At 38.6% G+C, this 14,784-nt stretch overlaps 3 protein-coding genes across 4 annotated transcripts; 2 read left to right on the top strand and 1 right to left on the bottom strand.

The window, feature by feature from the left end:
• Positions 1 to 523: 523 nt before the first annotated feature.
• On the top strand, positions 524 to 2,081 carry LOC122653737 (UDP-glycosyltransferase 74B1-like). Its single transcript, XM_043847676.1, has 2 exons — positions 524 to 1,202; positions 1,288 to 2,081. Exons 1-2 carry the CDS (start codon positions 555 to 557, stop codon positions 2,017 to 2,019), a joined length of 1,380 nt encoding a protein of 459 aa, XP_043703611.1. The 5' UTR covers positions 524 to 554; the 3' UTR covers positions 2,020 to 2,081.
• Positions 2,082 to 4,655: 2,574 nt separating this feature from the next.
• Positions 4,656 to 9,242, bottom strand: LOC122653568 (uncharacterized protein At5g50100, chloroplastic). Of its 2 annotated transcripts, none has more exons than XM_043847438.1 (8): positions 9,005 to 9,242; positions 8,542 to 8,678; positions 8,240 to 8,347; positions 8,055 to 8,111; positions 7,025 to 7,090; positions 6,853 to 6,913; positions 5,338 to 5,480; positions 4,656 to 4,904 (listed from the first exon to the last, which is right to left on the bottom strand). In XM_043847438.1, the coding sequence occupies exons 1-7, from the start codon at positions 9,150 to 9,152 to the stop codon at positions 5,341 to 5,343; spliced, it is 717 nt and encodes a 238-aa protein (XP_043703373.1). In that variant the 5' UTR covers positions 9,153 to 9,242; the 3' UTR covers positions 4,656 to 4,904; positions 5,338 to 5,340. The 2 variants fall into 2 exon arrangements, with proteins under 2 accessions (XP_043703373.1, XP_043703374.1); XM_043847439.1 differs by having other exon boundaries at positions 5,434 to 5,480; positions 8,999 to 9,239.
• A 1,082-nt stretch (positions 9,243 to 10,324) lies between these two features.
• Positions 10,325 to 13,835, top strand: LOC122653472 (succinate dehydrogenase subunit 7B, mitochondrial-like). Its single transcript, XM_043847314.1, has 4 exons — positions 10,325 to 10,448; positions 10,605 to 10,673; positions 13,250 to 13,352; positions 13,612 to 13,835. The coding sequence occupies exons 1-4, from the start codon at positions 10,392 to 10,394 to the stop codon at positions 13,692 to 13,694; spliced, it is 312 nt and encodes a 103-aa protein (XP_043703249.1). The 5' UTR covers positions 10,325 to 10,391; the 3' UTR covers positions 13,695 to 13,835.
• Positions 13,836 to 14,784: the final 949 nt, after the last annotated feature.

Below are 14,784 nucleotides of genomic sequence, written 5' to 3'. Positions count from 1 at the left end.
AAATTTTCAGTTGATTGGATTTCGATAACAGTTTGATCCATATTGGTATCTGTGGTGATCGATGATCTGTATCGGTATCAGTGTCTGTATCTGCAGTGATCAATTTCGACATTGTGCACTGAAACCCTTACCCGACCTGATTTTTCAAACCCTCAGCGGGTTTTTCCAAAAGGCCAAAAAGTCTCGAATGGTTGTGACATGAACGCGACCGGTTCAATGCATCAAATTGTAGATAGCGATGATGGAAATAGGAGTGGATTTGTTCGTGTATCTGAACGGTGCTAGTTGGTTTATCCTTCTGGGTTTTCTTCCCAACCTAAATTTCAACCAGTTTAGGTTATTCTAGTGAAAAGATGCCCCTCTGACGGACCAGATAGACCGCTATGTTAAAAAATACACGTACATTTCAATCTACCAGAAAGGTTACCCAGAAGGGGCCAACTACCATTCTCAGTGATAGGTATTTGTAACAATCGTTCAATCTCTTCCATTACTGATTTATCCAGAACTCTATAAATGGAAGTACCAAGGCTTTCGAGAGAGAAAAATGGGGGATGGAGAAGGAAGAAAGAGAGAAAAGATGTCATGTTCTAGTGCTCACATATCCTAGCCAAGGCCATATAAATCCTCTACTCCAATTCGCCAAACGCTTACTGTCTAAAGGAGTAAAGGCAACTCTAGTCACTACCCATTACGCTGCCAGGTCCATTTGTGCCCAAGGTGTGGGAGTTGAGACAATCTCCGATGGCTTTGATGATGGTGGCTTCACGCAAGCTCCCAGTGCTGAAGCCTACGTTGAGTCATTCAGAACAGTTGGTTCTAGGACTCTAGGGGAACTCGTATTGAAGCTCCAAGAGATGGGTTCTCCTGTTGGCTGCATTGTATATGACTCGTTCCTACCATGGGCACTTGATGTGGCCAGAGAAAGAGGCATTTTTGGAGCTTCATTCTTCACTAACTCGGCCTCAGTTTGCTCTATATACTGGCGTGTCCACCGTGGGCTCATGGCTTTGCCTGACCTAACAGGAGCAGTGCCAGTGTCAATTCCTGGCCTTCCTCCACTTGGGTCTTCTGAGCTTCCGAGCTTCCTTGCAGCACCGACATCTTATCCAGCTTATTTGTCTGCTATCTTTGATCAACTTACAAACTTGGACAAAAATGACTGGGCATTCGGTAACACATTTGAAGAGTTGGAAAGTGAGGTGAGTTTACTTATCAAATGCTTTTACATCACTTGCTCATCTTCTCAAAACTGAATTTTGTGTCTCTTGATGCTTACCAAACCAGGTGGCCAAAGCCATGACAGGACTCTGGCCAGTGACGATGTTAGGGCCAATGGTACCATCAGCTTACATAGACAAACGGATCAAAGAAGATACAGGGTATGGAGGCAGTCTCTGGAAGCCAAACAGTGACGAGTACATGAAATGGTTGGGGAGGAGAGCACCCAATTCAGTAGTGTATGTGTCTTTTGGAAGCATGGCAGGAGTCATAGCAGAGCAGATGGAAGAAGTGGCATGGGGATTAAGAGAGAGTGATCAGCATTTCCTGTGGGTTGTGAAGGAGTTGGAGCAAGGAAAATTGCCAGATGGGTTTGTGAAATCCATACAGGAAATTGGACTAATTGTGAACTGGTGTGACCAACTTGAGGTTTTATCCCACCAGGCTGTGGGTTGCTTTGTAACACATTGTGGCTGGAATTCCACATTGGAAGGGTTAAGCCTACGCGTGCCAATGGTGGGAGTGCCACAGTGGTCGGATCAGCCAACGAATGCCAAGTGTGTGGAGGATGTGTGGGGGGTAGGAGTTAGAGCTAAATCTGATGATAAGGGTATAGTGAGAAGGGAAGAACTTAAGACATGTATAAGGGAAGTAATGGAAGGAGAGAGAAGCCTAGTGATTAAGAGGAATGCCATTAAATGGAGAGAGTTAGCAAAGGAAGCAATTAATGAAGGTGGGAGTTCTGACAAGAAAATTGATGAATTTGTGGAGAGATTATTGAATGTTAAGTCTAATTGACTGATGCTTACATTGTGTTTGTTTCCTTTAGTGTCTCCTGTAAGTTGTGATATTAAGCCTGTACTTAGTGTGCTTATATTTTAGAGATTGAGTACTTAGTAGGGATGTAACATAACATGAATGTAACTTGCCTGCGGCCCCACTAGCTCATCACTGGAAAACAAACATATAGAATGATAGAATCAGTTCTCATATCATAAATCATTGATGGGGTTTCACCCTATGACCTTTCTAATGATTTCCGTGTGTTTACATATTTGGTGTTCGAATTTTTTTCTTCTGTCTTCTTCCCTGCCTGAACAGTGAACGCAAACAGTTGCTTACACGACTGGTACATTGATCAGGTAAGTTAGTTGCATGGTTTCAGGTATCAATATTGGATTAGTCATGACCAATAATACCCATTGACTGATACAGATCCGTCCATACAATATAGACATCCATTTTTTTTTTGTTGAAAAAACAATGTTTTGATCCTACGAGTGTTAGTATCTGTATTGGTATGATGGTCTCACTGGCACCGGAACCGTGAACTAAATACTTGCTTAGCTGAACCCCAAATTAACCTGAACCATTCCATCCTGAGGACCAGTTACCTAAGGCTGCCTTGATCCGTTATTCAAATTCATGTTCTTTCAAGTAGATTTTCTTTGTGTTCCCTTAGGCAGCAAGGTTGGATAGGCCTCGTCCATTCCAATCCAATCCAAAATTGGTTGGAATCGACCAGAATTCTGGAAAATGGAATGGGAAAGAAACATAAATTTCAAAAGATCTTTGGTTTTCAGAGTTTTGAATCAAATTTTTGTAGATCTTAGCTATAAGAGGTAAATTACATTGATTTTCAGGACTTTTAGTGACAAAATAGAAAATGTCAACAAAAAAAAAAAAGATTTGTTTTCATCCACGGCTAATTCCCAAAAAACAAAAAAGGTCTCAGGAGTTAATTGGCATCAGGATCTATGGATTCTGGTTGAATCAAAATATTCAGACTGTTCGATCCGATCTTTTGAATGAAGTTTCTGAGTCCATTTCTGGACGAGAAAGTAAGCATTCTCCTTCATTAAGTGAGATCCTTTTTTTCCCCTATTTTGTTAAAAGAGTGATGAGTTCAACATGATACTTGTACTACTACTATGATCTAAATGAGTACCTGTAAACCTATTTTTCGCAACTTAAATGAGAACCATGTATCGTTAATATCACGTCAGGCTCGGGATTTGAAGAAGCGGCAGACACTTTTATTTGCAGAGTCCCACAACATGTTGAACTCTGGCACATATACCTCCATGGTTGAAGCCAAACATGGGGAAGATGCTAGAAATGATTCAGAGACGCCTGTCAGAAGGTCAGTACCCAGCATGGTAGCAACTAGCAAGTGGATTGTCAACACCCAACAGGCATTGCAAAACCATAAAGTTTTGTCAGTTGCAGAATGCATATGCAAAGAAGCAACAGTGCAGACAGTATTTCGAGAGAAATCCCTGTGGAGAGGGTTTCTAGAGCCTCAGCAAGCACCCAACAGTCCCTTATATTGTAATAGTATGTTTCATCTATGATTAGAATATCTTCTCCTAATATGTTTTTAAGATTTTTGTTCTCTTACTTGACATCTGCACGTGTTTGATCAGAGTGAGCTGTTCTAAGAGGTAAAGGAAGTGGAAAGAAGAGCTGGACCAGGAGCTTGAGAGACAGGTTATTTGTACTACGCTTTGTGAATTCCTTAACTTCACTGTCTTAAGAAACTTACTCCTTCTATTGGTTTCATTCTGATATTTGCATTTGCAGATATGATGCACCATGCGGGGGCCAGCAGGAAAATATCACTTTGTAAGGATAGAGGTCTAAAATGGCCAAGAGACATATCATAAATTGCAACTAGGATACTTGAGAATGTACAAAGGGAGGAGTAGCTCATATATAATACTCATTGTAGCTAACAAAAAGATCTCCAAATGATAACAGAATGAAACATCCTATTTGTTTGCATCCCCTGGCATGTAATGTTCACTGTTTGCATCTACTCCTCTCCACCAACAAAGATTATATTGCAATTTTGCATGGTCTCCCAGTCATCAGCCTTCAGTGGTTAGAAGCACCAAGCAGTTTTGTTCAGGCTTGAAAAAATTTTCATGCAATCACTGTTCTTTGAAAACTATTTACATATGGATTTTACAGTTCAGTATGCAGATAACAAAAGTTGCCAGCTGGGAAAATAATTCTATTTTTAATTCAATATTTTGAGCAAGAATCAAGGTCAATGCAATAATTTCTAATCACTCCTGCCATAGCCTACAGTATCAACAACCAACTATTGTACAATAGCAAATTCACAACTCTCTGGGACCTAAAAGTCTGGAAGAGGAAAACAAAGATGGGAGTACTTCCTACCTTACAATGAGCCATTCAAATCGTGACACTTGATACAATAAAATTATTGCAAGCCAAATGAGAACTAACAATTCCATCTGTATTTATTAAGTCACCATCTTTACTACAGGAAGGAATTCATTAACTTAATACAGTATGTAGACGTTATTGTGGAAGAACTACAGAACTCAATTACGGCAACGCTTCAACTATCGTTATGAGATCACCCAATGACCCTCCTGATATATCCAGAAAAGGTATTCTTTTTAAGGGGCCTCAGAAAAATTGATCACTAGAATGCACTGATATGAAATCCCCAAAAAGAAAAATAAGCAGAATTGTACATGTAGATACTTTGGGATGCATAACTGAAACTCACTGGCATTAAGTTACTTGAGTCCTCCAACAAAGCAGCACGCGTGCCAGGTCCCTTAAAAAGCATGTCATCCTTGAGAGTTTTATAGTACTATTAAGAGAGCTCACATCTTACATGTCTTGCTATCGTTGCATGTTTCACCCTGTAGTGAAACCCAAAAGAAAACAACCTTAGCCGAGAAAGTTTTATCCTTCTATTTTTATTACATTCTTTTAAATAATTAAGTTTTAAGCACAAAGAGGTGATTTACTCAGACGGGGAAAATAAAGATAGTATACATTTGGATTACTAGTCAATAGTATCGATTGCTATCATCTTTCTTTTTATTTTTGATAGATTTGATGGTGATCATCTTAGAAGTTCCAAAGAGAAAATTACTCACCTCTTACATCGTTCAACCTTCATAAACCAGATTGAAAATTTAAATATCTTGAGCAAAGTTTTTTTTGGGGTTGAGGGAAGGGGAGAGGGGTTAACAGAGTAAAGACAGCTATTAAAATCCAAATTCAAAAATGGGTAATTTTATTACTAGAGGTCCACTTAATATATGATACATCCTGAACTTTGATACTTACCAATTAAACATATTTACAATGCAGTTCAAGCAACCATTTCAATTTTTTATTAAACAATTTATCATAATAATATTCAGGTAGTTGCAGTATGCATACCATACTTTTCTTTCGTTCCTCCAAAATAACTTCTAATGAAGGCCGACCTGAAATCAAGCAGCTTATGGATATGAGAACTCATTAGAATGCATGAGAAAATGGAAGAGTGATAGTAATCAAACAGTCAAAATGAACAGAAAAATAGCTTGGCATGTCCTACGGACAATGTAATTTTTGAAGAGTAATAATCAGCTCACTTCTTATTAAACTGCCATGGAAGACAAGCACCTGAGGAGGATTAAATCCAAAAAATGTGCGGTCATAAGGTTAGATAAGATTGTCCTGACAATGTGAGGACCTGGTTCCAGTGATTTAATATCTCTCAGTAAGAACATGCATCTGTGATTGCTAATGCAAGTTTAACAAGATGGACAAGCAAACTGCTGCAAATCTGAAAATTAAACCAGGGTGGTCCTGCTGGACAGAAGAATCTTGCTTTGTCAGGTTGAGCTGCCCATCAAGTGGTTCTCGTCAACAATGGTTAGCTGAAATAAGTCTTTCTTACTTACTCCTAGAGAGTTACAACATATGTTCTTTTTTACATTATCTTTTTTCATTTTTGGTATATCAGGACCCCTCTCTCACTGAGCAACCCAAACCAATAGTGGTGGGTCCCCTCCCTGTTAAGTTGCTAAAAGACAAGGTTGTGTTTTGACATGCTAGTTCTTTCTTTAAAAAAGTGCTTTTTTTTGTTATAATACTTAAAATCTGACTCATTCTTTTTGTCTCTTTGCTCTTCAGATCGTTTTCTGCTAGAAATAGAGAGAGTATTCCAGACGATACACCAACTTGAGGAGGGAAAAGAAGAAAAAGGAAGCTTGTCGAGCTTCTCATAAATGAAGCATATACTTTTGTATGTATAATGAGTGAAGCTTCTATGATGCCCAACTGGCACAATTAAGTTACGGATATGATCTCTTTCTGCAGTCAATTGAAGAATATGAGCGTCTAGAAAGCTGGTTGAAATATCAAATGCAACTGTCATACCATGCATGAACATCAGTCACACACTAAAGTTGTCTTCTCTGGTGTAAAAGTCGAGCATGATGACCCTAAACTCTGTAATATTTGGTCATTGGAGTTGTTTTAGGTTGAAATTAAATGATCAGGTCCGCTGCAATACTTGTGCTCATATAGAGAGAAATATTAGATTAGATTGCTTAGGTTCTCTTTTTTTTTTTTTTTGGTTGAAATTAGATTGCTTATGTTCAATGATTGACGTTCTTTTATTCTCACAATTTTCCATGTGTAATGTTGTCTCTTGGTGATATATTGTTTAATTTATATACATGTGATGGAACTTCAGCTTATGTCACCCCAAAAAAAAAAAAAAATGATCTGGCAAAATATACCAAGATATTACAATTACAAGAAAAGCATTGTTTCTTGGACAACTAAGCTACGCAAATACGGACTAACCTGTAATTTGCAGGCGATACTTTGCCCAAACACCATATATTACGTCAGCCATAATTGCAATCTGTAAATAGTTCCACTTCCTTATTAACCACAAGTTATGGACAAATAACTAAAGAGGATGATAGATCCATGAAACTAATTTCATGTCCTTAAAGAAAACAAAAGGACTTACAGGCTTGTATTTCGTAATGGCATAAATCCATCCCAGGCCAACTTCTTCATAGAGTCTTCTGAATGCCTAAAAAAATTGAAGTGCAAGTTATAGAGAAAAGAATACAACTGGATCTTTCAATGTTGTTTTCACAACTAAGGAGTAACGTCTAATTTGATCATGAATGATGTTCCCAAATTTTTTTTAAAAAAAATTCTATATTTAATCCTGAATAAATATAAATTTTAGCCATGTGAACAGAGAAATATCTTAAATTGTGTGAGACAGATATAGAATTACCATGCAATAATCATCAAAATCCATATTATTCTTTTCTTTTTCTTTATGAAAGATGGAAACGAGGGGTTATCAGGTTAGGGTTTATACAAGATGGAATGGTTTAAAAAAAAAAATTTAATTTGACCATCAATCAAACACTGATACCCCAAAGTTTGAACAGGGGTGGAATCCGGATTAGAATCATAGTAGGCTGCATTAAAATTGTTTTTGACATCCAATGATATCAAAATCATCTGTTTTTTTAGCTGTAATTTGACCATCGAGGCAGCATTGCAGTCTCCATTACATCCAATAACATCAAAGACATCTGTTTTCAGGGAGTTCTTTTACTAGTTCACAGCATTACAGTATCATTTACAAGTGTCGTATCTTGAAATCGTTTGGTCACCCTAGAATTTAGTCCAAACCACCCCCCCCCCCCAAAAAAAAAAAAAAAAACAAAAAGAATGTGATGAGCCCTTTCTTATCTTTAAAAAACAGTTTAAGACAAGAATGTTGAAATGTGAGGAGCTTTCTAGTATGTGCAGCATTTCCTGACAATATACAGAATGAGACGTCGATTGATAATGTGACAATACATTTGGTAGGAACATACAAATTGGGTTGGTGGGGGAGGGGAGGAGGAATTGGACAGGCAAAATTTGGACATGATAACTTAAAACAAAAGATAAAAAGGAGTCAAACAAGAAAGTTTTGGAGGAGAGCAAAAGATAAAAAGGAATCAAACAAGAAGGTTTATGGAGGTCCATACTTCTACATCTGTGACAACAGTTCCATCAGACAGGATAGCATGGATTCTGCCCATAGCCTGAACCAAAGACAAAAGAGCAAAAACTCAGCAATGATACATAGCAGTATTAGAACAACTTAAAATAGTGTTCTTATCATCTTGAGTAGAATAAGTCCTTGCTAGTCTGTTTTCCCTTGTTGGCATACCGTTCTGTAGTCGAGGCCTTGATTGTCCTCTGGAGAGTATTCATCAGAACCTATATCAACAAATTTAATTGCTTGATACAGCTTGTTCCTCTCTTTAAGCATGTTGACCTAATAATACCGAATAAAGAGTGGAAGAAACGATTTGTTATTCAACAAATTCTTCACCTCATTTCATAAAATCACCTAACATCAAATGCTAAAAATTTTAAAATAAGCCACACAAAAGAGAGAAGTATTTGAATAAATGTTGAATTTTCTATTTTTTTCAATAAAAGCAGAGGAAACCGTCAGAGAGGAGATACCTCGCGCATACAAAGTGGGCAATCTCCATCATAAAGCATTTTAATCTTCCATGGTTGAGATGATTGGTCATTTTCACTATTTGTAACCTTCTGATCCACCGCAGCCTCCTGTATGGCGCGAACTAGGTACCTAACCTCTGAGAGACGAAAATGTTCACATATCAGGCAATGTGGCTTGAGGAGGGAGACGAAAAAATATGAAAAATTGAGTAGAATTTGATCAGTTCAGCGGGAAGCCAATAATAAAATTAAGTTTAAGAAAACATCAAGTAATGGATGGAAATACGAATTCAGTTAAACAACATGGTAAGCAAGTAATGAAAAAGAGAACAAAAGCATATTCTTCTTAGTCACGTCCACAATAATCTGTGAATAGATTTCGCAGAAGAAGATGTACAGAAGGGGGAGGGGGAAAAAAAAAGCACGGCAAATGAGAAAAAAGCGGGCAAATTATTACCATTACCAGGTCTGGTACGAAGATATGGAATTCTGTGATCAGCAAAGGCAGCAGCAGAGACAGGGCTTCTGATTCTGACATTGAGATTTCGAGGAAGTGAAGACAGAGAGACGATTCCTTCTCGTCCAACGAAGGCAGCGACTCGCATCGCCATGGTTTTCAGTTTTTCGTTAAAAACACGAATGAAGAATGTACGAAGGAGCTCTTCTGAAACTTCAAATATTCGTTTTGGTTTTGTGCACTTGAGCCGTTAAGCGTGGCCCCGCCTGCGCGGCACAAAAATTCACAAGAAATTTGTGGTCCTTATTTCTTCGTCTGGTGGGACGGTCGGACCATGCTCTTTCCATGGCCCAACTTGTCTACTAAACCGAGTCCAGCTCAGGTCCGTCCTTGGGACATGAGCACCACCCATATGGAATCCACTACCCCCTCTAGATTCGATGTGGGTAGTGCTCAGGTCTGCCAGGTCCCAAGGATCGTTCCTGTACGAGAATCTGAGCCACACTCCACTAAACTAGAAAAATGATCGGTTTGGATTCTGGACTGATTAATTACTATAAAGGTGCATGGACGCATGTGGATTATGCATAGTGCAATATAACGTTTCACTATATGCCACATGGCAGTACATGAGTACATCATTTGAGTGAGAACAAGATAAACATCTCATTAATATCATTTCAACCTAAATGAGTAAATGAAGTAGTTAAATTTGCAAAGATGCCATCTGTACTTTATATTCATTTCATTTGATGGCATTTTGATGATTTTTTAGTAAAATTTTAAATAGAGTTTGAACTTCAAAATTTAAACTACATTACTTACTTATTTTGAATTAAAATTTGACCATTGAAAAATATGTTATGAGATCTTCTATCACATGGATTAATTTATATATTATCAATTGGTAAATAGTGAAACATTGTACTTCATTAGGCATAGTGACACAGGACTTTTTTTTTAAATTTTAATTATAAAGAACTATTAAAAAAATTATTTTATATTCTATGTGCCACAGTTTAAAAATTTGTGAATTGAAATCGACTGTTTACCAAACAAAATTCGGAATCGACTGACAACGATCCCAATTCCTAGCAGTTCGATCCGGATCAGGCAATTCAGTGTGATTTTGTTTACAAAAATCAAGGAAGGATAAACCGATTCAATTTCATTTTCATTATTATTTTGGCCGGCAAGGGCCGACTCCAATTCTAGACTAAAATGGCCTGGAAACCTGGAATCAGTTGGATCGCACCGATTCGACACCCGATTCCGTTTTTAAACCTTCCAATGTGCGTAATTGTATAGTGTGCGTGTTAATTCACCCAGGTGGTGGTGCACATTTGCTTTCGGCCATCAACGCCTCGGCTCTCGCAGCTCTGATTCCGCAGGAATGGCCTTCTTACTAAACAAAGCCACCGCGTTTTCTCGCTCTCAGTCTCATTCTCAGGTAAGTGGTTTTTCTCTTTTATCGTTCAATAGATCATCTTCCACCGCCGCACCCCTCCTCTCCCCCGAAAGTTCTCCTTTCCATCGCTTTGCACTTGTCTGGATTCTTTTCGTGGTCTGTCTGCTGTATTTATTTTATTTGGTTGACTTGCAGCAGAAACCGGAAGATCCTTTTGTTCTTTCACGCCGTCGACTCCACATCAAACCAGGTGTTCGGGAGAAAGCTGTTAGTATTTCTTATATTTTTTCCCCCCTATTCTTATTGTTTTGACCACCGATTCATCTAGATCTTTTTCTCTCTGATTTTGAGATATTTTTTTTCATTACCTGGTAGGGTTTCCATATGTTATGGTCTAGTTATTTATTGTAATTAGTTGCATGAAGGTGATGGTGATATAGAAAGCCCTAGAAGCTGAGTATGGTAGAACGGAACTTCTTCACCAAGTCTAACCCTATGGAAAGACTGTGGAACTTTTATATGATCTCCTTGTTATTGGACTAGAGACCGTACCTCGATAAATGTCCCAAACTCATCTAGCATGTTAATTGTGAGACCGCTTTTTAAAATTTGTGCTACATGCTGTAGCTACTTGATCGATTTGTGCTCTCACTCATGAATGAAATAATTCATTGTCAATTCTCTCAGTTTGGTTTCCTGTAGTCTTACCACTAGGCCGCTTGTAGAATTGATGCGACTAAATATGAGATTTTGTTCGAAATAATTCTCTAACTGTTGATATAGTTACCCCTGGTTTAGTTTCTGGCGTTTCCTCATTTATTGCGGGAAGAAACAGTCATATGCACCTCAGTGAGATTATTAGTATTATGATCCTCAAAGTCTTATCACTTATGAAGTTGATAAACTCCATTTAGGGCCTCTGTGGATCAATACTGCTAGAGAGTTGGCAGGACCTCGATGAAGGAGTAAGTGGTTCAACTGGGTGTGCAAGCAACCAACGACAGTAGGTTGGCTTGGGTGGAGGGCCCTAACCCAAATTATAGGGATTGGATGGTCATTCCTTAACACAATTGACCAACCCAGTTTGAGCATCATCCTATGCCCAAATGGAGTCTACTCTAGTTTGCGTTTTCAAATTGGGTTGGGCTTGAAGAACTATATCTCATATGAAACTGGAGAAACAAGCAAAAATGAGAATTGTATCATTCAAATTCTCTCACATCTTGATGAAACCATGTAAACTTTAAATGCAACAATTTTATTGTCACCATTTTTGCAAATCTGCAATCAGGTATGCTTGCTGGACTTATGAGTTGGTTAAGACTTTCTGAGGTCTCCCCAATACCAATATAAGAGATTGGGTTGTGTTGTTCAGCATAAGCATTACATGTCTCTCAAAATGTGACCCCAGCTGTAGTTGCACTGTAGGCTCAATGAGTGCTGTGGCCAAGATTCAACTCATAATCAGATAACTTGCAGCATGGCCATGGTTTTTTTTTTTCCGGCTTATGGTCAATAGGCTTCTCTTATGGCTTGTTGCACTATTACATGCCTGGGAACCGGTGATAAGGTATCAAATGGTATTAAGCTGAAGTTGCTGTGCAAGTGGCTGGTGGAGTGAGGTGCTGATCTGATGCAAAATATTCAACTGTAGAAACAGTGGAGTGGTGACTCTGTAGTGGGTGGATGCTGGATTGATGCAGCTGAGTTGCTGCATAATTTTTCGTTAACAGTTATTGTGACCGAGGCTCTCTTTAGCTTTTAAATATGGAATTAATGCTAGCATTGTCTGTCATTTCTTCTGATATTTTTTTTGTTGCTTCCCAGTCAAGAAATTGCAATCCTTCTCATTTTTATTTTGGTCTGGTAAGTGGCAACAGAAATATTGTTCTCCTTTATGTTAAGCTCTAAAATACTTGGTAGTAATTGATAGGGTGAAGGGTGGGCATGACGCCTGCACCAGGCATGCTGGCGGCAAGGACCAATAGGCAGGTGGCATGAGGAGGGGCAAGGTGGTCCTTTCCAAGGGGTGGGAGAGAGAGAGATAGTCTGGCCACCCTGGTGGAGTGGTGGTGTACCCAGACTTTTCCTAATTGATATGTAACATTTAAAAGATAAGATGGTTCTTAATGCTCATACTAAATGCTATCTATCCCACCCACACCCCCCCCCCCCCCCAAAAAAAAAAAAATACTGATACTGTATGTTTCCAGAAATGGTTTTATGCCACAACTGTCTTTTCCCTGTTAATTACTTCCCTGGGCCTGGGGGCTTATGTGAAATGATGTCTCTGCCGCTGTTCAAGGTACTAAAACTCGGGTCTCGGTACCAATTCAACTCTTGGAAAAACCGAGACGAGTCGAGATCTCGCCGAGTTGGTGCATTTTTTTTTTTTCAACTCGAAGCTTCAACTTTGGGTCAACCCGAGATCCGAGATCTCGCTGAGATATGTCGTGTTTTGTCCAATTAGGTAAGGTATTTAAGTGGTAGGTGGGTTAAAATAATGGGTCGAAATTGAGATCCAACCGAGATCCGAGATCTCGGCACTCACTGAGATCTCGCCGAGATATTGCACTTTTGAGACTCGTAGGCAGTCTTGTCTCGGCTTTTCCAAAAACCGAGAAACTCGGCGAGTTCTCGAACTATGCCGCTGTTAATTCTAATTTTAATCTGTTGGATTTGTTTTACTCCTCCTCTTCTCTCTCTCTCACAGAATCCAATCGACCTTTAAAACTGCATTCTCTTCTTTCTTCTAGCAAAATTGAAATGGAACTGTCATTGACATCCTAGTTAACTAGGTTCTCATGGACGTCATGTTGGACTGTCATTTTCTTTTGTGGCAGCTCTTAGAAGAAGATCCTGCTTTGAAGCGGTTCAAGTCATATAAGAAGAGTGTGTGGCGAGTCAAAAGAATGGGGGATGTGCTCACAATTGTTGTTGTTGCTGGTATGCTTTAAGCCTTCACTTATGTATATGTAGGTACACAGACATGAGTTGTGTGATGAGTAATTTACTTGTTCAAGTGATCAACGATAAAAATTGAAAAGGGGATGAACTCTTTATAGAATGGCCAAAGCATGTCATTGATGATTGAACTGCTATAATGTAATGTAGTTGTTGGTACAAGTCTTTGAATTGCAATTTCTTTTGCTTGTTACAACTGCAAGCTCTCAGAGGTGGCTGTTATGTTGCTTGTCAATTTCAGGCTGCTGCTATGAGATCTATGTCAAAGCAGTCATGCGGGAAGAAGCTCGGAAACAGGCACGGGCTACAAGTGAGGGAGCATGATGGACATTGTATATCTGTGAACATACATTTTGTGTTCTGTTCATCTACTTTAGATCACTAGCTCCTATGAGGTTACATGTGTTTTTTTCGTTTCATGTTGTCTGAATAAGTAATGAGCCTTGTGGATCCAGTTGGTTGAAATGATACCCGGTAGTATGGGAGGGTTCAAAAAAGGGTTGCTTCAATGGTCATTGTGGATTTTTTTAACTGGGTTGCTTCAATGATCATTGTGGATTTTTTATACTGAATAAGTTCAGGAATGTTGGTAAACAAGGACTGTTTGATATGGAGCGACAGGTGAAGAGATGTCCTTGTGAACTTTGATTACGGTGCTTTCTGAAATCTTTTTTTTTTTTTTTTTTGACAATAGAAGGAAAGCTTTCTGAAACCCTTGTATAACCAGGTAGGACTGGAATCTTCTAAAGCATGTCTGTTACCAGAAGGTCCAATGGTTTGTTTTCTGTTATTTGTGTTCATTTTACTAATGTTACTCAAATTAGGTCAACTTACAACTGTGTGAAAGAAAGGAGGTTCTGTGCTGTGGCAAGCTGTAGATGATGATAATAGGTGAAGTGTTCCTTGGCCAGTCGAGAAGGAAAAATTCCTTTTCCACGGGTGAAGTGAGTATGTGATTGGACTCTTGGGTTATGAATACATATTCCAACACCCATTTACCAAAGTCGAAACTGCCCATGGTTTTAGGTATTGACTGATATTGGATTGGCAGTATAGATTAATCTGTATTGGCATAATATCGCTGGTATCGGGCAAATAGGTAATTTTCTTTTTTGGATAAGCTCATCTAGATGGTTTTCTAGACAAGTACATACTTTTTGTCACGAGGTGATATTGGATAGGGTTAAAATTTTGTATACAAGTAAATTTCAATATCATTTGATTGCGAATTCAGTTTTTGATTCAATAGAGCTTGTGAGGTGGTAAAATAAATCATTAAAAGGCTACCAAGGGAGTGCATGGACTTGGGAGGGGAGGCTGTTACAAGGAGGAATAAATGATTGAATTTAAGTTTTAAATTTTTAGAGAAATTTAGTGTCTTCTCCCTTGCACTTTGCGCTAATTAAACTTTCTT

The sequence above is a fragment of the Telopea speciosissima genome, chromosome 3, assembly GCF_018873765.1.
Source record: "Telopea speciosissima isolate NSW1024214 ecotype Mountain lineage chromosome 3, Tspe_v1, whole genome shotgun sequence".
NCBI lineage: Eukaryota > Viridiplantae > Streptophyta > Magnoliopsida > Proteales > Proteaceae > Telopea > Telopea speciosissima.
The sequence above is the reverse complement of the archived record's forward strand: the minus strand, read 5'-3'. Positions and strand labels throughout refer to the sequence as shown.